At 53.9% G+C, this 24,632-nt stretch overlaps 2 protein-coding genes and 1 long non-coding RNA gene across 3 annotated transcripts in view; 2 read left to right on the top strand and 1 right to left on the bottom strand.

The window, feature by feature from the left end:
* Positions 1–11,351, top strand: part of MYH7 (myosin heavy chain 7) — a 22,324-nt gene extending 10,973 nt beyond the window's left edge. Inside the window, exons 23-40 of the mRNA XM_053889267.1 lie at positions 313–555; positions 705–881; positions 1,665–1,810; positions 2,923–3,013; positions 3,716–4,105; positions 4,320–4,446; positions 4,646–4,764; positions 5,692–5,888; positions 6,471–6,654; positions 6,835–7,000; positions 7,137–7,261; positions 7,859–8,167; positions 8,389–8,592; positions 8,715–8,840; positions 9,044–9,319; positions 10,266–10,361; positions 10,484–10,618; positions 11,215–11,351. Of these exons, the coding sequence (XP_053745242.1) occupies positions 313–555; positions 705–881; positions 1,665–1,810; positions 2,923–3,013; positions 3,716–4,105; positions 4,320–4,446; positions 4,646–4,764; positions 5,692–5,888; positions 6,471–6,654; positions 6,835–7,000; positions 7,137–7,261; positions 7,859–8,167; positions 8,389–8,592; positions 8,715–8,840; positions 9,044–9,319; positions 10,266–10,361; positions 10,484–10,618; positions 11,215–11,232 (3,129 nt within the window). The 3' untranslated portion in view covers positions 11,233–11,351. The remainder of the gene's footprint in view (positions 1–312; positions 556–704; positions 882–1,664; positions 1,811–2,922; positions 3,014–3,715; positions 4,106–4,319; positions 4,447–4,645; positions 4,765–5,691; positions 5,889–6,470; positions 6,655–6,834; positions 7,001–7,136; positions 7,262–7,858; positions 8,168–8,388; positions 8,593–8,714; positions 8,841–9,043; positions 9,320–10,265; positions 10,362–10,483; positions 10,619–11,214) is intronic.
* On the bottom strand, positions 11,233–20,784 carry LOC109255025 (uncharacterized). Its single transcript, XR_002075076.2, has 7 exons — positions 20,683–20,784; positions 20,209–20,282; positions 18,938–19,096; positions 18,732–18,847; positions 16,886–17,007; positions 16,464–16,687; positions 11,233–13,317 (listed from the first exon to the last, which is right to left on the bottom strand). It is a non-coding gene; the product is annotated as an uncharacterized LOC109255025 (long non-coding RNA).
* MYH6 (myosin heavy chain 6) overlaps positions 16,507–24,632 on the top strand; it is a 25,478-nt gene continuing 17,352 nt past the window's right edge. The window contains exons 1-12 of the mRNA XM_019429397.2: positions 16,507–16,707; positions 18,139–18,282; positions 18,524–18,680; positions 18,766–18,793; positions 19,074–19,185; positions 19,456–19,548; positions 20,427–20,490; positions 20,711–20,809; positions 21,282–21,385; positions 21,473–21,611; positions 23,332–23,600; positions 23,865–24,035. Coding sequence (XP_019284942.1) covers positions 16,507–16,707; positions 18,139–18,282; positions 18,524–18,680; positions 18,766–18,793; positions 19,074–19,185; positions 19,456–19,548; positions 20,427–20,490; positions 20,711–20,809; positions 21,282–21,385; positions 21,473–21,611; positions 23,332–23,600; positions 23,865–24,035 — 1,581 coding nt within the window. The remainder of the gene's footprint in view (positions 16,708–18,138; positions 18,283–18,523; positions 18,681–18,765; positions 18,794–19,073; positions 19,186–19,455; positions 19,549–20,426; positions 20,491–20,710; positions 20,810–21,281; positions 21,386–21,472; positions 21,612–23,331; positions 23,601–23,864; positions 24,036–24,632) is intronic.

Raw genomic sequence — 24,632 nt, 5'->3', positions numbered from 1 at the left:
CCCATCTCACTAGGTTGTAAATATGTGAAGTGCTGGCATCTGCAAATGTAGTGTCTTCCCTTCAGTGGAGTAGACCAGAGGAAGAAGGCCAACTAAAGAGACTTCTGATTCCCTTCCTCTCTACTTCCATCCCCCAATGTTCCCATCATATTGTCCTGCAATTCTTCCCTACCTCATTCTTCTGAGCTTTCTCTCAGCTGGGATATCCTGGAGCTGCCCTCCTACAGTGAGGGCTGAGCCTCTCCCTCCCTGCATCTGTTAGGGTAACCACCCCACCCACTGATCAGCCTCCCCTCTGTGCCTTGTCCTCAGGAACAAGACAACCTGGCTGATGCAGAGGAACGCTGTGACCAGCTGATCAAGAACAAGATCCAGCTGGAGGCCAAGGTGAAGGAGATGACAGAGAGGCTGGAGGACGAGGAGGAGATGAATGCAGAGCTCACTGCCAAGAAGCGCAAGCTGGAAGATGAGTGCTCTGAGCTCAAAAGGGACATTGATGACCTGGAGCTAACACTGGCCAAGGTGGAGAAGGAGAAGCATGCAACAGAGAACAAGGTGAGGGCAGCTCCTTCTGGCTCCAGCCCAGGTCTCCTCAGGATTCCCAAACCACAAGGTGGTCCTGGTCCTTGGCATTGGACATCCCCATAGACATCTCCAGGCTGGTGACCTGTGACCCTAAAGGGGATGGGGGTCTTGGTTGGCAGGTGAAGAACCTGACAGAGGAAATGGCTGGGCTAGATGAGATCATTGCCAAGCTGACCAAGGAAAAGAAGGCTCTGCAGGAGGCCCACCAGCAAGCCCTGGATGACCTTCAGGCCGAGGAGGACAAGGTCAACACCCTGACGAAGGCCAAAGTCAAGCTGGAGCAGCAGGTGGACGATGTAAGTAGATTGTCACAGGGCCTAGATATACCATGTCCATGTCCATGTCCATGTGTATTTGTGTGTGTGTGTTTAGAAGGATGGGATTGGAGAGTATTCCCTCCCCTGATAACTTTCTAAAAGGGAGCTGGGGAATAGCAAAGGGGAAGAGTGATCAATTATGAGTTATCCATTTCATCCTACTGATATGATCAACAGTAGAAATGGGCTTCCTTTTCTCGATTTAGGGTCAAGCGTTTATATCTCTACTTTCAACCATAGGATTAGAGAGATATCACATAAAAAGTGATACATTTCTTTGGGAATTTTGTGAGACTCCTCAAGGAGGATCTTTGGACCTCTAATATTTTAGGCAGGATCTGGTCCTCAGTGATCATTGTTTTGCAGATAGTTCTCTGTGCATATGTCCATGGGCTCACTTATCACCCCATGTTATCATTACTGAAGTATCTGTCTCAGCCCTAAGACCAAAAGCTGCCTTTAGGTAGGACTTGGATTTATTCAGGGTTGTGTCTAAAGTGCCTAGCACAGGTCTGCAGAAGCTGAATGAATGAAGGCAGCTTTGGGGTTTCAGCACACAGCCATTCATTAAATCATTTATCAAATGGTTACTGAGCATCCCTCTATACCAGGCACTCTCCCAGTCCTCTCGCCCACTCTGGGGAAGCTTTTCTGAGTCCTGGACATTTCTTAGGATTCCCTAACCCTGGAGTGACTGAGCTTCCAAATCACCAAATCAGGACGATTGGTTTTACGGGGCACACTGGTCCTTCTCTCCACCAGCTGGAGGGGTCCCTGGAGCAGGAGAAGAAGGTACGCATGGACCTGGAGCGAGCAAAGCGGAAGCTGGAGGGCGACCTGAAGCTGACCCAGGAGAGCATCATGGACCTGGAGAACGACAAGCAGCAGCTGGACGAGCGGCTGAAAAAGTAGCGTGCTCCCCTCCCTGGTGCCCTTCCTCCCCCTCAGCTCAGCGGACTGTTCTGCCCATGACAGTACATACTGCCCCAAGACACCCGCCCTCAGAACCCCATGCAGCCTCCATCAGTGGCTACAAAACTGTGGGCAGAGGCGTCCAGGAAGAGGGCCTTCCTCCCCCAGACACATGTAGCCAGGCCCCGCAGTCCTCCCTGGCAAAAACTTGAACTTGGATACCTCAAACCTTTTCTTCCTGTTGGGGAGTGAAGAGATGGAAAATAACAGCTCACCTCCTTTTTCACACAAGTCTCTTTGGAGACCAGTTGCTTAACACTGAGGAAGGTTCCACACAAAAGCCTCTCAGGAAAGGCTTTTCAGGTCCTTCACAGAGAACCTGGAGGACCACAGAGAAGCGGGTCAGCTGCCACACTTGAGCAGTGCAGGGTCCTATGAACTTGTGGATCCAATCCTTATTGCAAATTCTACCAAAATTGTATAGATCCACTTTCCACACTTGGGAAACTGAACCTGCAGGATGTATTTGGACAATCAAGGATCTTATGGTGCTTTAGGGTCAGGATTTCGAAAGGCTCTGAGAGTTATCATGATTATATCCTCATTGGGCTTGCTTCTGTTCAGGAATCTTTACACTTCTCCAGACACAGCATTTGTTGAATGAACTAATGACTATATCATCCCATGGACCCTCAAACCACCTTCTAATAATGGTATTTTGAGGCCCACTTTACCAAAGCAGAAATGAAGGTTCAGAAAGGTTAACCAAAGGGTCTAAAGTAACAGTAACAGAATTAAAGGCCATCAGAGCAAAAAGGGGCCTTTGAAACCATCTCATCCAATGCCTCATTCTACAGAACCACAGAGAGGAAGTCCCACAGAGCCCAGGTCTTGTCACTCCACCTGCGATGCTCTGCCAATTACATTTCTTGTTGGACTTCAGCCCTTCAGCATGTGTTACATTTTCAGGGACTCTACATCAGCCCCAGACGCTATTTTTCTAGTGAAATCCTGCTCTTCATTTTTTGTATTACCATTTCCAACCACTGGTGGGCCCTCCAGGTGCCCAACCAACCTTCCTCACCTTACCCTCCCCACTTCTCTACAGGAAGGACTTTGAACTGAATGCCCTCAATGCCAGGATTGAGGATGAGCAGGCCCTCGGCAGCCAGTTGCAGAAGAAGCTCAAAGAGCTTCAGGTGAGGTGTGGGATGCCTAGGCTGGAGTCCCTGGGCTGGCTGTCAGCCTCCTCGACCCCCTCCTCCAGGATGTCCTCCCCAGCATTACAGGCACTTGCTATGTGTCCATGAGGGGAGATGCTGAGCTACACCAGCACACCCATGAAGCACCCCTTGGAGGGGCTGGGATGACATAGGAAGAGACCTTGAAAAGGTCACAGGTGTAGGAGGCAGAAATCCTGGCTTCCTGTCTCAACTCTGGCTTAGCTGGTGACCGCGGGGAGCCCACTCCAGATCTCTGAGTCTGTGTGTCTCCCCTGTTACCAATGGCTTTTAAGGTCCCTTTAGCCCCGACAATCTTTGACTTGTATTCTTACCCTAGAGAAGACACCATGTGAGGTCTTTAGATAAACATGGCTCTCTCATTCTAAACTTTTCATAGTTTTGCTCCTAAACTGCTTAAAATATCCCTAGAAGATAAGTCTCTTTGTCCCTCTTAAAGTGTGAGCTTCAACCCCCTGTCCTTCCAACAGACAATGTATAATGTTCGGGACTGAAGGAGGGCTAGCTCAGCAGCCAAAACATCTTCCCTAAATCTTTTATTTCCACTTCTCTGCTGATAGAACTGAACTGACTTGCTATTCCAGACAGGCCAGGAATGTTCTGGAGCCCTGGGGTGGGATCTGCAGGCGGTGGGTCTGAGCTTTCTGTGTCCTGGCCCAGGCTCGCATCGAGGAGCTGGAGGAGGAGCTGGAGGCCGAGCGCACCGCCAGGGCCAAGGTGGAGAAGCTGCGCTCAGACCTGTCCCGGGAGCTGGAGGAGATCAGCGAGCGGCTGGAAGAGGCCGGCGGGGCCACGTCCGTGCAGATCGAGATGAACAAGAAGCGCGAGGCCGAGTTCCAGAAGATGAGGCGGGACCTGGAGGAGGCCACGCTGCAGCACGAGGCCACGGCGGCGGCCCTGCGCAAGAAGCACGCCGACAGCGTGGCCGAGCTGGGCGAGCAGATCGACAACCTGCAGCGTGTGAAGCAGAAGCTGGAGAAGGAGAAGAGCGAGTTCAAGCTGGAGCTGGATGATGTCACCTCCAACATGGAGCAGATCATCAAGGCCAAGGTGGGCTGCCCGCTCACCCTCCTTGCACCCAATTCCCTCCACCCACCTTCACTTTCTGTGCATGTCTTCTCTCTTCTCTGATGGTCCAGTTTCCCACTTCTCTTCTTCCACCCTGTTCTCCCATCCTCTCCCCACTATGCCTCTCCTCTTCACTTCTGTACATGCACCCCTTACAACCCTTCATCCACCGTATCCACTCCCCTTCCTCCCTCAGGCTAACCTGGAGAAGATGTGCCGGACCCTGGAAGACCAGATGAATGAGCACCGAAGCAAGGCCGAGGAGACCCAGCGTTCTGTCAACGACCTCACCAGCCAGCGGGCCAAGCTACAGACTGAGAATGGTAAGCCCCCCTCCACCTCCCCCATTTCTAAGCCACCCAGCCTTAGGGAGACACTCACATACGTGTACACACACACACACACACACACACACACACACACACACACATCTCCAAAGAGTGGGGCCTAACAGTTAAGGGAAGGGTTGGGGAGAGAGGTGACTGACCTTCCGGAGTTGAGTGTGCCTGGGTTCTTCTCCAGGTGAGCTGTCCCGGCAGCTGGATGAGAAGGAGGCACTGATCTCCCAGCTGACCCGAGGCAAGCTCACCTACACCCAGCAGCTGGAGGACCTCAAGAGGCAGCTGGAGGAGGAAGTTAAGGTGAGGCCGAGACTCAGGCCACTAGGTCCAGGCAGGGAGCAAGCAGGTCCCAAGAATGAGGCTTGCTGTTTTTCATTGTTCTCCCATTTTCCAAAAGGAATAATAGCCCAGAGCCTACCACATGCTTCCTAAATCTATTGCCCAGGCTGAGGCCCTCTGCCTTTCTGTTGCCATCTCTGGAGAAAGAGGGGCATGGGATAAGGATGCCTGGGTTGGGGAAAGTGAGGCAGAGAAGAGGAAATAAACTAGGGAGGAATGATTGTCTTGGCTGGGCACAAGTATGGGGTGAAGGAACAGTACAAATAGGTCTTGGGATTAGGAGGGCAATCTGAAAACTAGAGAAAGAAACTAGGGGCACCTGGGTGGCTCAGTTGGTTAAGTGCCTGACTTCAGCTCAGGTCACAACCTTGTGGTTTGTGGGTTTGAGCCCCAGGTCAGTCTCTGTGCTGACAGCTCAGAGCCTAGAACCTACTTCAGATTCTGTGTCTCCCTCTCTCTCTACCCCTCTCCAGCTCTGTCTCTCTCTCAAAAATAAACATTTTTTAAAAATTTAAAGAAAAGGGGTGGAGGAGAATATGACTTTTTTTAAAAAGGCCAGGACTTCCATCGTAACCTGTCCCTTAGAGCTTGGTAATCTTGGGGGAACCACCTAACCTCTCTGAGCCCCCGTAAATGAGGACGAAGTCAATAATGCCTGCTGCAGTGAAGAGCAAGGAGTGGTGGGCATGACACATTGTGTGAACTGTACAATACTATATGGACATGCTTTGTTATTAGTCCTCAGTAGACTTTTCCGGGTCCACGGGGGAATTAGAAATAGGTGAGGTCCCGGGGAGGATGGAGAAACTAGGGTGAGCATGTGGGCACTGTCTGGGGTTGTACTTTGGAGAAAGCTGAGCCCACCTTCCGGTTCCCACCCCTCCCCAGGCGAAGAACGCCCTGGCCCACGCACTGCAGTCAGCCCGACACGACTGTGACCTGCTGCGGGAGCAGTACGAGGAGGAGACGGAGGCCAAGGCTGAGTTGCAGCGCGTCCTGTCCAAGGCCAACTCGGAGGTGGCCCAGTGGAGGACGAAGTATGAGACAGATGCCATCCAGAGGACAGAGGAGCTTGAAGAAGCCAAGTGAGTCCCGGGTGGCCTGCCTCTCACTGAGGCCTCTCTGCAGGCAGGACACAACCCTGCCCAGACCTGGGAAGATTCTGCACCTTGGGATAGACGTTTGGCCAGGTTTTGACAACACAGGAGAACTCTGTCTGGGGGCCCCCCACTTCTTTCTCCTCTCAGGGAAGCTTTTTGCTCGCGTTATGTTTCTCATCCGAATATAAGACGAACAAAAGGTTTGTCTGAGGGCAGAGTGCTCCCACCTGGGGCAGGGTGCTGTGGTGGGATGAGGGATGCGGGGTGGGGGGGGTGTTGTAGTAGCCCATGCGTCCTCCATGTCTGCAGCATACAGGCTGGCCCAGGGTCAGGGGAGACCACCTGGAAGGCCCTCTTGGGTTCTGTGGGTCTTCACAACCTGCCACCAAGACCCTCTGCCTGCCCGGCTCTCAGCCCCCTGGGGCCTGTCCTCAGCTTTTCCAACAATGCTTCTGAATTTTCAAGGATTGTTTTCTAGAACACTCACGTTGTTTCCCCTTGTCCAAATCTATACCCTCCATCTTCCCCACCCTCTCCCATCTGCCACACCCCCACTGCCCCGGGCAGGAAGAAGCTGGCCCAGCGGCTGCAGGATGCCGAGGAGGCCGTGGAGGCCGTCAACGCCAAGTGCTCATCCCTGGAGAAGACCAAGCACCGGCTGCAGAATGAGATCGAGGACCTGATGGTGGATGTGGAGCGCTCCAATGCAGCCGCCGCAGCCCTGGACAAGAAGCAGAGGAATTTCGACAAGGTGGGCCCAAGCTGGGGGCCGCAGCCAGGGGCGGAGCAGGGAGGCCAACGTCACCGTGAAGACTGGGACCTCCTCCTTGAGGGCAGGGGAGGAGGCTGAGCCCAGCCCAGGGACCTGGGCAGGCCCTGGAGCGGGGCTGGGGCAGGGCTGGGGGCCACGCAGTGAGCCAGGTCCCCACAGATCCTGGCCGAGTGGAAGCAGAAGTATGAGGAGTCGCAGTCAGAGCTGGAGTCCTCGCAGAAGGAGGCGCGCTCTCTCAGCACAGAGCTCTTCAAGCTCAAGAATGCCTACGAGGAGTCCCTGGAGCACCTGGAGACCTTCAAGCGGGAGAACAAGAACCTTCAGGGTGCGCTGAGGCCTGAGAGACCACGGAGGGGTGGGGGGTAGTGTCCACATGTGGTGCCACCCAGGGGCTCCAAGATGTGTGCTCCACATTTTGGACCACAGCAGCCCCCAGCTGAGTGGCCCCGTTCCTTCCACAGAGGAGATCTCCGACCTCACTGAGCAGCTGGGTTCCAGTGGAAAAACCATCCATGAGCTGGAGAAAGTCCGCAAGCAGCTGGAAGCTGAGAAGCTAGAGCTGCAGTCAGCCCTGGAAGAGGCTGAGGTGTGTGTGTGTGCCAGGTGGCGCAGGGTTGGGGGCGGGGCGGAGCCGAGCCCTAGGCTGTGTTCCCTGTTCTCATCTCCCTGTTGTCTGTTTTGTTCACTGTTCCATCCTTAGAGCCTAGAACAGTGCCTGGTACATAACAGCCACTCAACAAACATTGTGGAATGAATGAATGAATGAATGAGTGAATGGACAGGTCACTCTGTTCCTTCACACAAACATTTTACCCATTACATCTTAGACAAGATTTCCCATTTCCACTCCCCTCTCCTTTCCACCTCTGCCTTCCACTTCAGCATTTTTTTACATTCTGAGCCTGATTGCTGTTGGTTTCCTTGGCAACACCTTTCCTTTCATTTTCCTCTTTGTCTTCACAGCTCGCTCTCCTCTGTGAGGGTCTGAATCACCTTCTCTTAGGCCTGTTTTTTTTTTTTTCTTTTAAATTCACTTTTCTTCTCCCTCCTTCTGCTTCTTTGACTTAACCACTTAATACCACTCTTGAACTCACTTTGTATCCATGATTCATGGACAGACCCCTGCCTATGGCCCTGTGCCCTGACTGTCTGCCTTGGACCCTCTCTCCCCACCTTCTTCCAGGCCTCCCTGGAGCATGAGGAGGGCAAGATCCTCCGGGCCCAGCTGGAGTTCAACCAGATCAAGGCAGAGATCGAGCGGAAGCTGGCAGAGAAGGACGAGGAGATGGAGCAGGCCAAGCGGAACCACCTGCGGGTGGTGGACTCGCTGCAGACCTCCCTGGATGCAGAGACACGCAGCCGCAACGAGGCCCTGCGGGTGAAGAAGAAGATGGAGGGCGACCTCAATGAGATGGAGATCCAGCTGAGCCACGCCAATCGCATGGCTGCTGAGGCCCAGAAGCAAGTCAAGGGTCTCCAGAGCTTGCTGAAGGTACATGGAGACTCCTGACGCAGGAAGTCACCTTACTCAGAGACAGACTGGCCTCCATGTGGCCAAGTTGGTGGTGATGTCCCCTGGCCACTGCAGAGACATCTCACAGGCCCTCCTGACCCACCATATTGGGCTCCGCACCGGCATCCATCCTAGTGTAACAGCCTTCCGATGGGCCCAGAGGCCAGCCGCTCTCTCATGCCCACCCTCCTGATCTGCAGGACACCCAGATCCAGCTGGACGACGCGGTCCGTGCCAACGACGACCTGAAGGAGAACATCGCCATCGTGGAGCGGCGTAACAACCTGCTGCAGGCTGAGCTGGAGGAGCTGCGGGCCGTGGTGGAGCAGACGGAGCGGTCTCGGAAGCTGGCGGAGCAGGAGCTGATCGAGACCAGCGAGCGGGTGCAGCTGCTGCACTCCCAGGTGAGCAACTCCCCTGGGCATTCCTGGAGGGAAGCACGGGCTGGCTGGACTCAGCACGTGAGGTTTGGAAGCCACCCATGAATGCTCAGTACTTTTCATGCTCTGCCCACCTTGGTCCTCAGAACACCAGCCTCATCAACCAGAAGAAGAAGATGGATGCAGACCTGTCCCAGCTTCAGACTGAAGTGGAGGAGGCCGTGCAGGAGTGCAGGAACGCCGAGGAGAAGGCCAAGAAGGCCATCACGGATGTGAGTGACTGCTCCCCTTCCTGCCCCCGCTAAAGACATGGGGCCCTGGGTCCAGGCCAGGCCACTGTGCCGTGGCAAGTTGACTCTGTAGCTGCATGAGTCTGAGGGCCTCGGGAAACAAACGCCACGATGGGAAAAAGGTGATCCTCAAGGGACAAGAGGCCCCGGGCCTCTGTTCTTTTACACGTGTCTCCCGTCCCCAGGCTGCCATGATGGCAGAGGAGCTGAAGAAGGAGCAGGACACCAGCGCCCACCTGGAGCGCATGAAGAAGAACATGGAGCAGACCATCAAGGACCTGCAGCACAGGCTGGATGAGGCCGAGCAGATCGCCCTCAAGGGCGGCAAGAAGCAGCTGCAGAAGCTGGAGGCCCGGGTGCGGGAGCTGGAGAATGAGCTGGAGGCCGAGCAGAAGCGCAACGCGGAGTCGGTCAAGGGCATGAGGAAGAGTGAGCGTCGCATCAAGGAGCTGACCTACCAGGTGCGGGCGTGGGGGCTGCTCTGCAGCTGGACCCTCTGCACCGTGACCTGAAGCCAGGGAGATACCACCACGAGGGATGAAGTGCTCTCTCGTAGCCTCCTCCAGGACAAGGAGTGGGAATGCAGCCCCTGGCTGCCCCATTTCCACCCTGCCTAGCTGTCTTCTACCCGAACTGTCCCCTGGCTAGAGTTCAGCCTCTGAGCCCCCTGGCCTAGGAGCTCTACCTCCAACCTTCACCCTCCACCTGTCCCCTGGGGACAACACTGAGAGCTCCAGACAGAGCTCACCCAGTGCAGATTACCAGAAAGCAAATATGTTGCCAAATTCTGGTTGGGTGCCATGACCACCAAAATACACGAAAAATACACCAAAGTCATTGAACAAACCTCAGAATTTTTTGTTTACCTATAGAGATATAGACTTTAGCTTTCCATTATGTTTTCTAGAATCAGACTCCTAATTAGATTTTGTTTTTGCTCTAATCCAAAAAGTTACCATCTCTCTATACACACGTCATGCTGGGTTCTAGAGCAGGAGAGTTTTTCTCCACGGGGCCCCAGGACCCCTAAGGGCCTGCTCCTCAGAACAGTGCACACACATGAGCTTGTGCACAATTTCAGGAGTCTCAGCAGCTCCCTAGACTCTCTCCTGGCACAACCATTAAAAAATTATAATTTTTATGGTAGAAAAATTATTTTAAAAATAATTTAATTAATTAAATTTATTTAATATTTTAATTTAATTAGTTACTTTTTAAATTTAATTATTAAATTAAATAATTTTTTACCATAAAAATTATAAGGAGGGTGCAAGTGTTTGTTGGGGATTAGAACGTAGAATCGGGTGAGGATGTTACATTCAGGGTAACGACCACGGCGGGGGAGGGGTGCGCTGCCTCCAATGAGTGTGCCCTCCTCACTCCTAACTCTGCCCCCCTGACCCCCAGACGGAGGAGGACAGGAAGAACCTCCTGAGGCTACAGGACCTGGTGGACAAGTTGCAGCTGAAGGTCAAGGCCTACAAGCGCCAGGCCGAGGAGGCGGTGAGTAGCTCTTCTGGGAGCCTGAGGGAGGAACATTGCTGAGCCAGTCCTCCAGGCTGGGAGGCTGAAAGAATCTCTGGCCTCCCCTCACCTCATCCTCCCCCCTCCAAACCCCCCTGCAGGAGGAACAGGCCAACACCAACCTGTCCAAGTTCCGCAAGGTGCAGCACGAGCTGGATGAGGCAGAGGAGCGGGCGGACATCGCCGAGTCCCAGGTCAACAAGCTGCGGGCCAAGAGCCGCGACATCGGCACCAAGGTGGGTCCCTCCTCTGGGCCCCACTAGTCACCGCATGTCAGCACACCTGCCAACATCAGCGTCCCCCAGACAGAGCCCCCTCACATCAGGGATGCTTCCTTTTCATTCATTCCCCACAACTGAACCATGAAGCCACAGAGGGTGAGGTAATGCCATCCTCTGTGATTTCTAAGATTCTTCCAACTCCAACTTTCAATGATTTTGTGAATCTCAGCCCTAAGGTGTTCAATAACCCTAGTAGGTGCCAATTTGTATATACCCACTGTGTCTATGTCTCAATTCAACTGCTGGCCTCCTCTTGTTTTCCACCTAGTTTAGGCCTACAGCCTTGTAACTCAGTCCTAAAATGGACATCCCAGAGGACTCCTTTGTCCTTGCCCAGGCTTATTCCCTCTGGCTGACCTCAGAGCACTGCCCTCCAGCCCTCGCTCCTCCACACCAGCCCTTAGGACACATCCCTCACATGGGGGCCTCCCTCACGCCCAGAGCAGTCCTCCACCCCATCAGGTGCCCCGTCTCCCCTTTGTTTTCTGTGCCCATCCCTGCCCAAACCCCACCTCCCCATAGCTAATTTGGACTTTGTTTCCTTTCACAAGGGCTTGAATGAGGAATAGCTTTGCCACGTCTTCTTGATCTGCCCAGTCCCGAGGGTGCTGACGAAGCCTCCAGTTCCAGAGTCTATATAGCAGCCCCTTTGGATGAAGCAGAATAAAGCTATTTTCTTTGAAGCCAATACCCTGCCTTCAGACTCTTCTTCAAAGCCTTCCAGCCATGGGGACATGAACGGGGTCAGGGGGATAGGGGATGGGAATCCAGGAGAGGAGGGGCGGCTTTATACACAGCCCAAGGAGGCCTTCCTGGAAAGCTGTGAGTCTCTGAGCATCCTTGGTGCAGGACTGACCCAGATGCTCCCCTTCACCTCCTTCTCAGCAGGTGACACCTCTCCTCCCAGTCCTCTCCCTGGCCCAGAGACCCTCAGGGTTAAGGGAAATTTAGGAAAACCTTTAAGTCTTGCCTAGAGCAGGCAGAGCCCATCAGCTATGGACTTATATCCCAGCTGATTGACACTACCCCCCACCACCCCTAACAGCACCAGGCCTGAGCCTCCAGGAGGAGGTTTAGTGTGTAGGGGTACCCTCTGATGTGTGGGGTAGTGACTTCTAAGTCCCAGTCTACAGCAGGTCTCTGAGAGGGCACACGGACTCATGGCTGTAGCCCATCATCCTTACAGATGCAGCCACCTCTGTCTCTAAGCAACCTAAGGCCAGGGCGCCTTCCTCATCACAGTCAGAACTGTACCCTGGGCCCACCCTCCTCTCCTCCTCTCCTCCTCTTATCTTCCTCTTATACTCCTCTCTCCACAGCACTTCTTTCTTCTCCTTCACTTCTTCTTGCTGTATCTTCCTTTCCCAAGATCCTCTTCACCTTGCTTGCTGGAAGATGGAGGATCTTTGGCCCATTTATGGCCAGCCATATGGAGGGGAGGCAGACAGATACGGGACTGTGGAGAGGAGAGTCCCAAGTGAGCAGGACTCTGGGGAGGGGAGGGTGGGCGGCCAGAGGGCTCGGGAGTGGAGAAAGGAGCAAGCCTCTCCCCAACTAAACAAGCCTGGCCCCCTGGAGTCACTGCCACACCTGGGCTGCTTAGAGAAGGCCTGGCCCTATGGATCACAGCATCTTGCAAGGAATGGGGCAGTCAGCCACCCACTGGGAACCCCAGAAGGCCTGGCTAGCCCTGGACTGAATCTCCTGCACCTTACCACACAGCCATCCCAGCCAGGCTCCTGGTCACCCCTACTCTGAGCAGCCAGAAAGAAGGCCTACCCCAGGAAGAATCAGAGAATAGAAGGACAGGGAAGCAGGGAGAAAGGGGATAGGGAAGGAAAAAGGAAAGAACTGAGGAGGGTGACAGACATCAGAGAGAGTGGGGAGACTCAAGAAATCGAGGGGGCAGAGGACCAGGAGAACCAACAAAGAAAAAATACAAGTAGTGAGGAGGCCTTCACGGGTTCCCACCCTTCTCTTTGAGGCCCCCTCCATTCACCTGCCCTAGGACCACCTGGGAACAATGAGGAGATTGGTAGAGAAAAGGGAGATGCAGGGACACCCTGAGGACATAAGCTCCCAGAGCAGAGAAGAGAGGCTGGGGACACAGTGGAGACCACATGGTGAACAGCAGCAGAGCCTGGCAGCCGGCAGTAGGAGGAGAGAGAGGAGGAGGGGGCTGATGGGTGGGAGAGCAGAAGGGCAGGGTGGGCCTTGAAGACAGATGCTGCAAGAGCTGAGGGAAGTGACACTGAGCAAGGGAAGAAATCCGGGTCACCTTCAGATGTGAGGTAAATCAGCAAGGCCAGGAATAGTGACATTAGAGAGGAGTAGACAAAGACCTCGGAGTGAGACGTGGAAGCAGAGAAGAGACAGGCAGAGGGTGAGCGGAGGTCGAGCTGAGAGAAAGCAGAGACTCTTGGAAATGCAGGCCTGGCAGACTCCAAGTTGGGCAGAAACCTGGCGCCAGGGAGAATCGGAGGCCAGGTCCAACTTTGAGACAGGGAACCAGGCAGAGGGAAAGGGAGGTCAGACAGAGACAGACGGAGATCCAAGGAGCCAGGCACAGGGAGGTGACCCGGTGTCCCTCACCTGTGGCAGGAGCCTCCATCCCATGCCCTTGTGCTCCAGTACTTCCAGCACAATGAAGAGCTCTGTAGGAGGCAGATGAGGGAGGATGGAGCACAGGGATGGATGTGAGAGCCTGGGGCTAGGTGGGGACCTATCAGGAAGGAAGAGGAGGGCAAATGGACCAGACAGGGGGGCAGAGCCCTGGAATCAACTTAACCTCTTCCCCCTTCCTCCTTCCATTGGAGACAGTGGGCGCTGTCAGCCTACCCTTCACCCGTCACCTCTACTGAGTCTGGCCTGCTCAGGACACAGGGTTCCCTGAGGACAAAGCCTAGTCTTTGTCAGCTGGACCTGACCCAGCCTGACCTGGTGTTCTTAGTCCCTTATCACATCCCCAGGGCAGTGGGAACCAGGCAGTGACGCATTGGGCTAACCCCCCAGCTTGCACACTGGGGCCTCAAGTGACCTAGAGCTGGGAACAGGTGGCCTGCGTCCCTTGGAGGTAACATTTTGGTGTATGTACCTGCAGGAGACGTGGATGTGGAGTTGACTTAGGTCACTCCCAAGGACACTAGGTATAGGGCATAAGTCCTATGGAGATGGGTGTGTATCCCTGAGTCTAATAATGGGAGCAGTGGAGGGTCCTAGGGAGTTGTGGATCTCGCAGGAGAAACCAAATATTCAATGGACACCTCTCCTACCCGGAGAAACTGACCCTTGTCTGTCCTACCCACCTCCACACTCTAGAGCTATATTGAGAGGTGACAGTGGATGGAGTGGGAGGGGGGAGCTGGGAGAGTGTTCCTGCGTGTGAGGGTGTGGGGGAAAGCCAGAGCAGGGGTGTCTGGCTTTGTTTCCTGAACACAATGTCCACTTAATCATAACAGGCACGGCCTGCTGAAGACCTGACACCTACTGCCTCTGAGAAGGGGCATCACTGGAGGACAGGGTGGGGGCCCTTGAGGGCCTGGGATTTGGGATGCCCACAAAGAAGGGCATTGTGAGTATGAGCCCCAGGACAGTTGGGAGGGGACACCAGAATTCTCCCTGGGGAGAGGAGGACAGACTACAGAGCCCCCCCCCAGCCCCCCACCACCGCCACCCCCACCCCCTGGAATGTAGAGCCTGGGGCCCAGCTGGTGTAAATCCCTGGGCCTGCCAGGCGCCCCAGCCAGCCTTAGCAGCACCTGCACCCTCTGGCAGCCCAGAAAGGCGGAAGGGAGCAGCCCCCCACCCCCACCCCTCCTCCCTCAGGCTCTGGGATTAATGCCTCCTGTCTCTCCCCACCCCCTCCCTGCCCCACACCAGGACCAGAGGGTGGCAGTGGAGGGTAAAATGTGAATGTGGGTGTGCAAATGTGTGTGTTGGTATGCACAACAGCAAGTAGGAAAATCTGCGATCATAAGCGTGTAAAATGTGAAAAATCTGCATGTGTGTGGCTAAGAATGCACATGGGTGTGTGGTGGTCAAGTCAATGTGTGAGGGTACTGGACTGTAGATCTGAGTGCAAATCTGCTATGGTGGCGTGGGAAAATTCCTTCTTCTTTGAGAGGATAGCTGGTGGCCACCATATCAGAAGCATCAGGGGAGGGGCTGGGCAGCTTCAGATGTGTCCCCAAAGCAGTACAGCCTCAAGTCTCCAGGAGGACACCTGCCTGGAGACTTGAGGAACAGAAGGAAACCAGGTACTGCATTTGTGCAGAGAAAGAGCAGCACAGACGTTTGTTTCCTGTTAAAAGGAAACTGAGTCGTGGAGCTGGGCAGCAGATTCCTTTTCTTGGGCATCATGGCTCCAGCTCCCAGCCCCTGGCACTGTGGGACTGTAGGTCAGAGAGGGTGGGGAGATGCTCCTAGCCCAGGGCTGTGTGAGGACAGGCCAGGGTGGAAATGGGTAGGAGGGAGGGGAGCCCATGTCTGGGGAGCAGGGGACAAGCATCTGGCCTGCAGGAGAAGGTGACTCTTGCCCAGTGTGCTCAACTCACTCTTCAGGTTAAAAATAACCAAGGTAAGGGCCTGGTGGGCAGGGGCGGTTGTGTGAGAAAGTCCTGTCTTCCTACTATCTGCCCATCAGTTCTTTGGAGGGAAGGAATGTGCCCAAGGACTAAAAAAAGGCCCTGGAGCCAGAGGGGCTAGGGCGACAGACCTTTCATGGGCAAATCTAGAGGCCCTGCTGTCCTCCTGTCACCTCCAGAGCCAAGGGATCAAGAGAGGAGGAGCTGGAAGGCGAGAGAGGTGGGAGGGAGGGTCCCTCCGGAAGGACTCCAAATTTAGGCAAGGGGTGGGGGCAGCGGGATATAAAGGAGATGGATCCTGAGGACAGACAGACCTACTCCTCTGAACCAGGTAAGAGGCTCTTTGGGGGCCTTCGTGGTCAACCCTCAGAGCTCCCCCCCCCCCCGAGGGACTCTGCCTCCTTGGGGAGTGGGGTGCAGGTTGGTCAGAGGCCCAAGGGTTCTGCTAGAACTGCCTCACTCCAACCCCTGGGAGTTCCCACGGACTGAGGGGAGGTTCCAAGGGAAAAGCCCAAAACCTCTTTTCCCCTCTGACCTGCATTTCTTTCCCTGCTTCTGTTATCTACTTTCCATATTCTCCATGCTCTGTCTTCATCCTGATCCCTCCTTGGATGGCTTTTATTTTGTCCTTCCTCTTTGTCAATACTTGTCACTATGGTCCTTCTTTGTCTGTCCCCTTTGTCTTTTCTTCCTGTCTGTGTGTTCTCATCTCCTTATCTCTCTTTGTTTCCAAGTCTGATTCATCCTCCACCCCTGGCACTTTCACTAACACTGTGTCCTTCTTTCCTGCCTCGCTGCCTCTTCTATCTCCCTAACTCCCCTCTTTGGCTCTTTGGGTCGAGCCTCCTGGCTCACTTCCTCCTGTTGACCTGCCTCCATTATTTTTCACTCTCTTTGTCTGGTCTTCCCTCTGCCTGGCTGTGCCTCTGTGGCTCCACACATGGTTCAGAGTCTTCAGGATTCTCTGTGAAGAGATAACCAGGTGAGAGCCTCCCAATTATCTCTTGGGAGCCAGGTTGCTGGACCAGGGCCCCCGTCCTTTCTCCAAGCAGCTCAGCACCTCCCCTTAGCAAACTCCTTAGAGATTCTCCTCCAGCATGATGTCACAGGGCAAGGGACCCAGGCGAGGATCTTCTCAGCGGTGGGGAAGAGCAATAGGACCCAGGCGATAAGGAAGTGTGGCAGGGAGTGAGGGTGTGGAGGGCAGTGCCACTCACTGAGGCTTGGGTCTTCTGGTCTCAGGCACAAAGGAGCGCCAAAATGACTGATGCCCAGATGGCTGATTTTGGGGCAGCAGCCCAGTACCTCCGCAAATCAGAGAAGGAGCGTCTGGAGGCCCAGACCCGGCCGTTCGATATCCGCACTGAGTGCTTTGTGCCCGACGACAAGGAGGAGTTTGTGAAGGCCAAGATCCTGTCCCGGGAAGGGGGCAAGGTCATTGCTGAGACAGAAAATGGCAAGGTGTGTGGGGCAGAGCACCAGGGAAAGGGAGAGAAGGTTTGGTAGGGGGTGTATAAAGAGTGGGGCCACTTGCAATGGGAGCTGAGGGGCTCTGTAGGAGATCCAAAGCCAGCAAGGGTGTAGGACACGCCCCCCCCCCCCCCCCCAGGGAGCCCAACATTTGAGTGAGAACTCTGACCTTTCTCAGATGGACCTGAGCAGATGTAACAGGGCACCATCCCAGGGATGCACATCCTTTGCCAGAGAGGATGCTGGGGCGGGAATGGGGGGACCTCTACTGGTTTTGGCCTCAGAGGGGTCCTGTAGATAAAGAAGACACAGACACAGCATCAAGTAAAGCTCCCTCTTGAATGTGTATCCCTCCCCTCTGTGCCTCAGTTTCCTCCACGGACCAACTCCCCCAAACCACAACCTCACCCAAACCAAGAGCAAAGTCTTAGGCCCAGAGGAACACAAAAAGTGGGAACTCTTTTTTTTTAATGTTTATTGATAGATCGATATAATTTATTGTCAAATTGGCTAACATACAGTGTGTACGGTGTGCTCTTGGTTTTGGGAGTAGATTCCCGTGGTTCATCAAAGAAGCAGGAACTCTTGAGCTGAACGCTCAGTCCCAGAGCTGGGGACTAGCACTCAGATGTCCACAGTCCCTGCTTCCTCAGGCCAGCCATGAGAATCGCCACTGGTCACCAGCAGCAGCTCAGAACCATTTGCCTTGAGACATGGTGACTGAATGTTGTGTCCCAACAAGGTGTGCTATGACAGCCCACAGCCTGCTGGGAGCTTTGACTCTGATCCCAGCCTTGCCACTGGCTATCCACCCTGCCAGTAAACCATTTAATTATTCTATTCACAGCTTCCTCCACTGTAAAAAAAAAAAAAAAAAAAAAAAGAAAAGAAAACAATGCTAGAATGCCTACCTGCGGGATCTAATGACATTAGGGCATGCAAACTGGTGCCAATCAAACCACACTGATAGTGACCAATGCAGAGCAGGGAGGTGTAGGAAAGGTGGATGAGATGTTTTCCAGCAGGGCAAGGTTGACCCTGAGCAACTGACACCCTCAAGCACTGCCCCCAGGAGTCAGGTAAGGTGTGTGCACAGACAGGAGAGCTGCCAGCCCCGCCAAGTTTGCCCCTAGACGGTTGGAGCAGGGATGGAAAAGTGCTGCTCAAGGGCACAAGCTCTGGGGTCCTGGCAAGACACAGGGACTCTAGGACAGTACCTAGGATGGGAGGGAGAGTGAGCCGTAAGTTATGTGGGGAAAGAGTTGTGGGGGAGCTATGGGCACTGGTCAGAGAAGAGCTGGGAGATCGAGGCCAGGTTGTGGCCCATGTCCTGGGAGGAGGTAAGTGGGCGAGGCTGGCGAGTACACAATAGCAAGGGTTCTGGTAGGAGTGTGGTCATCCCTGTCCATGCACCTTCCCCAGACGGTGACCGTGAAGGAGGACCAGGTGTTGCAGCAGAACCCACCCAAGTTTGACAAGATCGAGGACATGGCCATGCTGACCTTCCTGCACGAGCCCGCTGTGCTCTTCAATCTCAAGGAGCGCTATGCAGCCTGGATGATCTACGTGAGTATACATGACAGGATGCCAGCCTTGGATAGAGGCCAAAGGAGGCCAGGGCAACTCTCTCAAGGATAGGGGTCAAAACTCGCCCATGGGGCCCAGCTCCCCTTTGCCCCCTTCCTACCCCTGGTAGCTGCAGGAAGAGAGGAGCCAGCTGGGATAAGCAAGAGACTCCCCTGCCTGTCACCATCTGCCCCAGGCTTACCACTTTAGCCCCTCATGTCTGCCCTCTCTCCTACTCCAGACCTACTCTGGCCTCTTCTGTGTCACCGTCAATCCCTACAAGTGGCTGCCTGTGTACAATGCGGAGGTGGTGGCTGCCTACCGGGGCAAGAAGAGGAGTGAGGCGCCACCCCACATCTTCTCCATCTCTGACAATGCCTACCAGTACATGCTGACAGGTGAGTCTAGCAGCCCTGACCTGTGCCCCCTCAGCCCTGTACCCCATGGACCTGACTCTGTTGCCTCTCTTCTTTCCTCTTCCAGATAGGGAGAACCAGTCCATCCTCATCACGTGAGCAAATGCCATCTACCCACACAGGGACTTGGGGAGGATCCAGGCTGATTCCTGGGGGTACAGAGGGGAGGAAAGTTTCAAGGTTGTGACTGTCAGGAGTGTGGGGAGCTGGGTTTTCAGAGGGGTGCCGGAGTGACCTACAATGATATGCAAACTCTGCAAGACCCCAGTGGAGGAGGTTAGATGGCCGGGATTCTGAGGGAGGAGGGTGCAGTGTTGAACTCTGAATGGAGCACAGAGGGGATCTTGGGTTCTGATGGGTCCCTGTTGCCTCCAGTGGAGAATCCGGTGCAGGGAAGACTGTGAACACAAAACGTGTCATCCAGTACTTTGCCAGCATTGCGGCCATAGGTGACCGTGGCAAGAAGGACAATGCCAATGCCAACAAGGTATGGAGAGGGCCACAGGCTCAGCAGAGGGGGCCTGTGGGCAGGCTGACCCAGGGGACCCCCAGCCTTGCCCTGGGGAACAGTGGGGACAGCACCACTAAGCCCAATGCTCAAGACCTTCCTGGCAGGAGACACACACTCTGATGTCCAAATATGGCCCTTTGGAGCCACAGGCCCACCTCCATTTCCTGGGACCAAAGCAGTCTCCTGCCCTCTCCACTGCTGGAGGTGGACGGAAGATAAACCCTTGAGGTTTTGCTGCTTTTGCAGGGCACCCTGGAAGACCAAATCATCCAGGCCAACCCCGCCCTGGAGGCCTTTGGCAACGCCAAGACAGTTCGGAATGACAACTCCTCCCGCTTCGTGAGTGCCCTTGATGACTGCCAACTGGCCGCATCTGGCCTTGACAGGAAAAGGGGGGCACTGTTTTCCTAACAGTCACTACACCCAATTGATCATCCTGTGTTTGGCTTTAGGTTACCAGCAAGTGTGTGTGTGTGTGTGTGTGTGTGTGTACACACACACACACACACACACACACCCCAAACCCTCCCCACTCAGTCTGCCTCCCTGAGCTCTGAGAACTCAAGAAAAGAGACCCAGAGTCACCATGGCTGTTTCATAGCCAAGTAATGGAGCTGATTTTTGTCACATTCTAGATTTTCCTAATGACTGTTTACAAAGCTCTTCCATATGGGAAGGGGGAAGAGAGCATAGGTGCTGGAGCTGATTTCCGAGTTTTCCACCTACCCAGAAAGTCTCCATGCCTAAGTCCCAGCTCCCTTATCTAAACTCCCTACCTCTAAACAGAGGTAGTGGGGCACCTGGGTGGCTCAGTCAGTTGAGTATACGACTTTGGCTCAGATCATGATCTCAAGGTTCATGAGTTTGAGCCCCACATTGGACTCTCTGCTGTGAGCACAGAGCCCACTTGGGATCCTCTGTTCCCCCTCTTTTGCCCCTCCCCCATCTCTCTCAAAAATAAATATTTTTTAAAAAAGAAACAAAGGTAGTAATATTTACCTTCATTCCCATGTTGTTGTTTCTGCTCAGAGATATTTGGTAATAGGGGAATAGGCATCCTTTTCTCTGTTTTCCTGATAGTAAATTGGGACACCAACTAAGTCATTAACATTTCCAGAACTATTCAGGGCTTTTTGGGTTGTGTTGAGGTCCAAGATCTCCATTCTGTCCCTTCTGGTCAGGTCAGTTCCCTCACTGTTTGTCCCATCCGCCCCCAGGGGAAATTCATCAGGATCCACTTTGGAGCCACTGGAAAGTTGGCTTCTGCAGACATAGAGACCTGTGAGTATGACAGGGAGCCCTGCCCACCTCTCTGTGTCCTCTATCTCTGCCTTCTTTCCCAGCTAGCTGGGCGACCCTATCTTAACATTCCTGCTGCATCTCCTTGCCTCTTCCCCTGCTTTCTCCATTTTGTTATAAGAGCCTTTCTTCCCTAATCTCCATCATTTTGTTGGATTGACTCTCTGTTCTTACCTGCCTTCCCCCCGTCTCCGCACTTCAGATCTCCTGGAGAAGTCTCGGGTGATCTTCCAGCTGAAGGCTGAGAGAAACTACCACATCTTCTACCAGATCCTGTCCAACAAGAAGCCAGAGTTGCTGGGTGAGCCCACCTGATGCCTCAATGCCCACATGGCCCTCCCCATACAGGGCAGGTACCCTCCTTCTCCTCACTTGCTCCTGCTCACCTCCCTCCTCCTTTGGTCTGCTCAGTGGCTTTCTCTTCCTCCCCCATCTCAGACCTGCCTGAGTCTCCTCTTGCTTCCTTTCCTACTTTTTCTTTGTCATATTTCTTCTCCTCCTCCTGGTCGGTTTCTTCCTTCTCCTCTTTGTGCCTGCCCTACTCCCAGGTATCATTCTCCCACTGTCCTCCCTCCCTGGGTCTCCTGTCTACCTTTACATGTCTTTTTGATTCTCTGCATGGTCCTTGCTGACTCTCCTCCTCTCTCCCTGCTCCCGGTCCTCTCCTCTATTATCCCTGCCCCACCCCCATGGTGTCCCTCTCCCAACCCCTCTCTGTCTGTCTCTATCCTCTTCCATCCCCTTGTCCCCTGCCCTGCTCCTTGCCTGGACAGATATGCTGCTGGTCACCAACAACCCCTACGACTACGCCTTCGTGTCTCAGGGAGAGGTGTCCGTGGCCTCCATCGATGACTCCGAGGAGCTCGTGGCCACGGATGTGAGTAAGGAGGCAGCGTGAAAGCTCCTGAGGGCTCCTGTACCACCCAATCCAACCACCCTCTTTGCCTCTCTTGCTCTTTCCCAGAGTGCCTTTGATGTGTTGGGCTTCACTCCTGAGGAGAAAGCCGGTGTCTACAAGCTTACAGGTGCCATCATGCACTACGGGAACATGAAGTTCAAGCAGAAGCAGCGGGAGGAGCAGGCTGAGCCAGATGGCACTGAAGGTGGGGCAGGGAAGGCAGGTGCTGTAAAGGCCTGAGGTGCTGGGCATTTACTTGTCATGAGGAGATAGTCCACTGGGAGCAGGGTCTCCCAAGCTGCATCCAAAAGTGGTATCTTTCAAAAATTCTTCAAGAGCTGACAACCTAATTTATTAAGACTATTAGGACCATAAAATAGAGAAAGTTAGAGGAAACCAGAAGTACGAGAAGTACATGGTTAGAGGGCAGCACCTTTTCCCAGAAGGAGGCTCTGCCCTCACCCTCACCCCATCCACCCCTACCAACAGGCTTTCTCCTTGTTAGAGCCTAGCCAGAGGCCACCCACTCTCCCCAGACAGGCCTGCTCCCTAGGGACCCTGAAGCTTGTAGGGTAGATGGATGGGGTGAGAGCCAGGGAGGGGCGGGGACATGGGGGAGGTGGGCAGACAGGGAGGTCCCCCACAATCTTGCCAACTCTTCAATCCCAACTATGAGTTGGGGATGCTTCCTCCTGGGCCCAAGACTCACCCAAGCTCAGGAAAGTGGACTCTGAGCTCTGTGCATCCTGATCATTAATGCGGTATGTATGCAAAGGGTTCCCAATCCTTGGGTGAGCCCTGTTCGGACTCTGTGCCATGTCCTGTTTGGGAGGCAAAGGCCAGGGGTCAAAATACAGCTTGACATCAACATGTCATACATTTCACTGGACCTCAGTTTCCTCCTTAGTGAAATGGAACAACAGTCCCTCCTAGCTCACTCCGGGACTACGGTAACATTTCATGGAGAAGGAGATAAGAGGTGTATAGGGTTAGACAAATGCCTAAGAACGTTCCTCTTAGCCTATCTTCAAGGACCACTTATCTGTGTCTATCCATATCAAAATGCCAAGCCTGGGTTTCATGACAGCATGTTACAAGCTACCATAAAACTCTTGAAATTAAATCAAATAAATTTCCTCTAAACAGAGATTGTATGTTGGGGGGGATGTAACACGTTGTTAGAAACCTTGATTTCCCAGCTGGTCAAGTTGGTCAACACATGGATTGGGGCACCTGGGTGGCTCAGTTGGTTAGGCATCTGACTTTGGCTCAGATCATGATCTCATGGTTTGTGAGTTTGAGTCTTGCATCGGGTGAGCTCCAGCTCAAGGTACTTCATGTTCCATGCTGACAGTGCAGAGCCTTCGTGGGATTCTCTCTCTCCTCCCTCCCCTCTCTCTGCCCCTCTCAGGATTCTCTCTCTCTCCCTCTCTCTCTGCCTCTCGCTCACTCACACCCCCTCTCAAAAATACATACATACATACATGTTAAAAACAAAACAAAGCAAAAACAAAAACAAACCCAAAAAACCCCACATGGATTAAGAGTAGAATGGGCCCAATCCTGGGATGGAAGAAAGGAGGCAGGGAGCAGCACATGTCTCTTCTGTCAACCACAGTGTCTGCCCTGGAGACATGAAGGGACAGTGAGGGCAAGGATGAGCTCACAGCTGTGCTGGTGAAGGGCCTCGCCCAGGGACACCCAATAGATGCAAAGACAGAGGCAAGAGGAATTGCTGGGTGGTGGGAAGTTCTGGACAGATGGAGAGGCCTGGGATGGGTGCCCCTGGCAAGACTTGTGCCCTTCCAGGCCTGGATTTGCAATTCTTTAGTGACAGGGGTCAGACTCAATGCTTCAGAAAAGCTCTGGGGCAGGGAAAGGAGGTCTGTGGAAAGTGCTTGCTTAGTTATTTCCTTCCCCACCAGATGCCGACAAGTCTGCCTACCTCATGGGGCTGAACTCAGCTGACCTGCTCAAGGGGCTGTGCCACCCTCGGGTGAAAGTGGGCAATGAGTACGTCACCAAGGGGCAGAGCGTCCAGCAGGTGTACTATTCCATTGGGGCGCTGGCCAAGGCAGTGTACGAGAAGATGTTCAACTGGATGGTGACACGGATCAATGCCACCCTGGAGACCAAGCAGCCACGCCAATACTTCATAGGGGTCCTGGACATCGCCGGCTTCGAGATCTTCGATGTGAGTTGGGGGAGCCTGGGTGTGGGGGAACAGTAACTCACTCATTCGCACCTGTGACCATCATGGCCAGGAGTGGGAAAGGCGGTGGGGCTCAGCGGTGATAAACACATCATCCTGTCTTCCAGTGGGGGCTCCCTCTCCCTGGCCTGACAGAGGAGGGGTCCGGCCACACTCCTAACTGGGCTGGGGCACAGGCCTGGGCTGACCCCACTGTCCTCTCAGACCTCTGCCTGCCTGACCCGCTCCACCCCTGCCCCCCCGCAGTTCAACAGCTTTGAGCAGCTGTGCATCAACTTCACCAACGAGAAGCTGCAGCAGTTCTTCAACCACCACATGTTCGTGCTGGAGCAGGAGGAGTACAAGAAGGAAGGCATCGAGTGGGAGTTCATCGACTTTGGCATGGACCTGCAGGCCTGCATCGACCTCATCGAGAAGGTGCTGCCTCCATCTTGCCACCTGTGTGTGTCACCTTCCCCTGTCATCCCAGACAGAGTGGCAGTACTATCCCTTCTACAACCAGGATACTGGAGTCCCCAGAATCCCAAGCCTCTCTCAGACCCAGCTTCTACCCACTGTAAAGTCATGGGCATACAGAGGATGAGCCCTTTTCTTCTCTCCCCAGGACCTAAGAACTTGTCCTGCATGGTGGTCACCTCCCAGAGTCCTAAGAAGGAGATTTAGTGAGGAGAGGACTCTTGGTCCTTCTGACTTCCATGAGAAGCATCATTCATGGAAAGATCCTAGGCTGAAACTGGAGACATTTGGTTTTCCCTCCTCTTCCTGATAGCAGAGAATAAGCCTGTTTCAGCCCCTCTTGTCTATAGACTCAGAAGAGACAAGGATGTGAGGTGTGAGGCTCCCAGTGCTGGCTTGTTCTCAGTGTGCCTTTGCACTTTGTTGATACAGACCAGAGCTTGGAATAACTACCCTCACCCAGCCAGCCATTGCCCTTCAGAAAATGCGAGCTTACCAGAAGCTTTGGGTGGTTATCCAGGGTGCTGCTCTTCCAGAAGCCTCAGAATTGCCTGAAAT

The sequence above is a fragment of the Panthera pardus genome, unplaced genomic scaffold, assembly GCF_024362965.1.
Source record: "Panthera pardus isolate Hobbes unplaced genomic scaffold, ASM2436296v1 HiC_scaffold_24, whole genome shotgun sequence".
Taxonomy (NCBI): Eukaryota; Metazoa; Chordata; class Mammalia; order Carnivora; family Felidae; genus Panthera; species Panthera pardus.
Note: the sequence above shows the minus strand (reverse complement) of the source record. Positions and strands in the feature narration are given on the sequence as shown.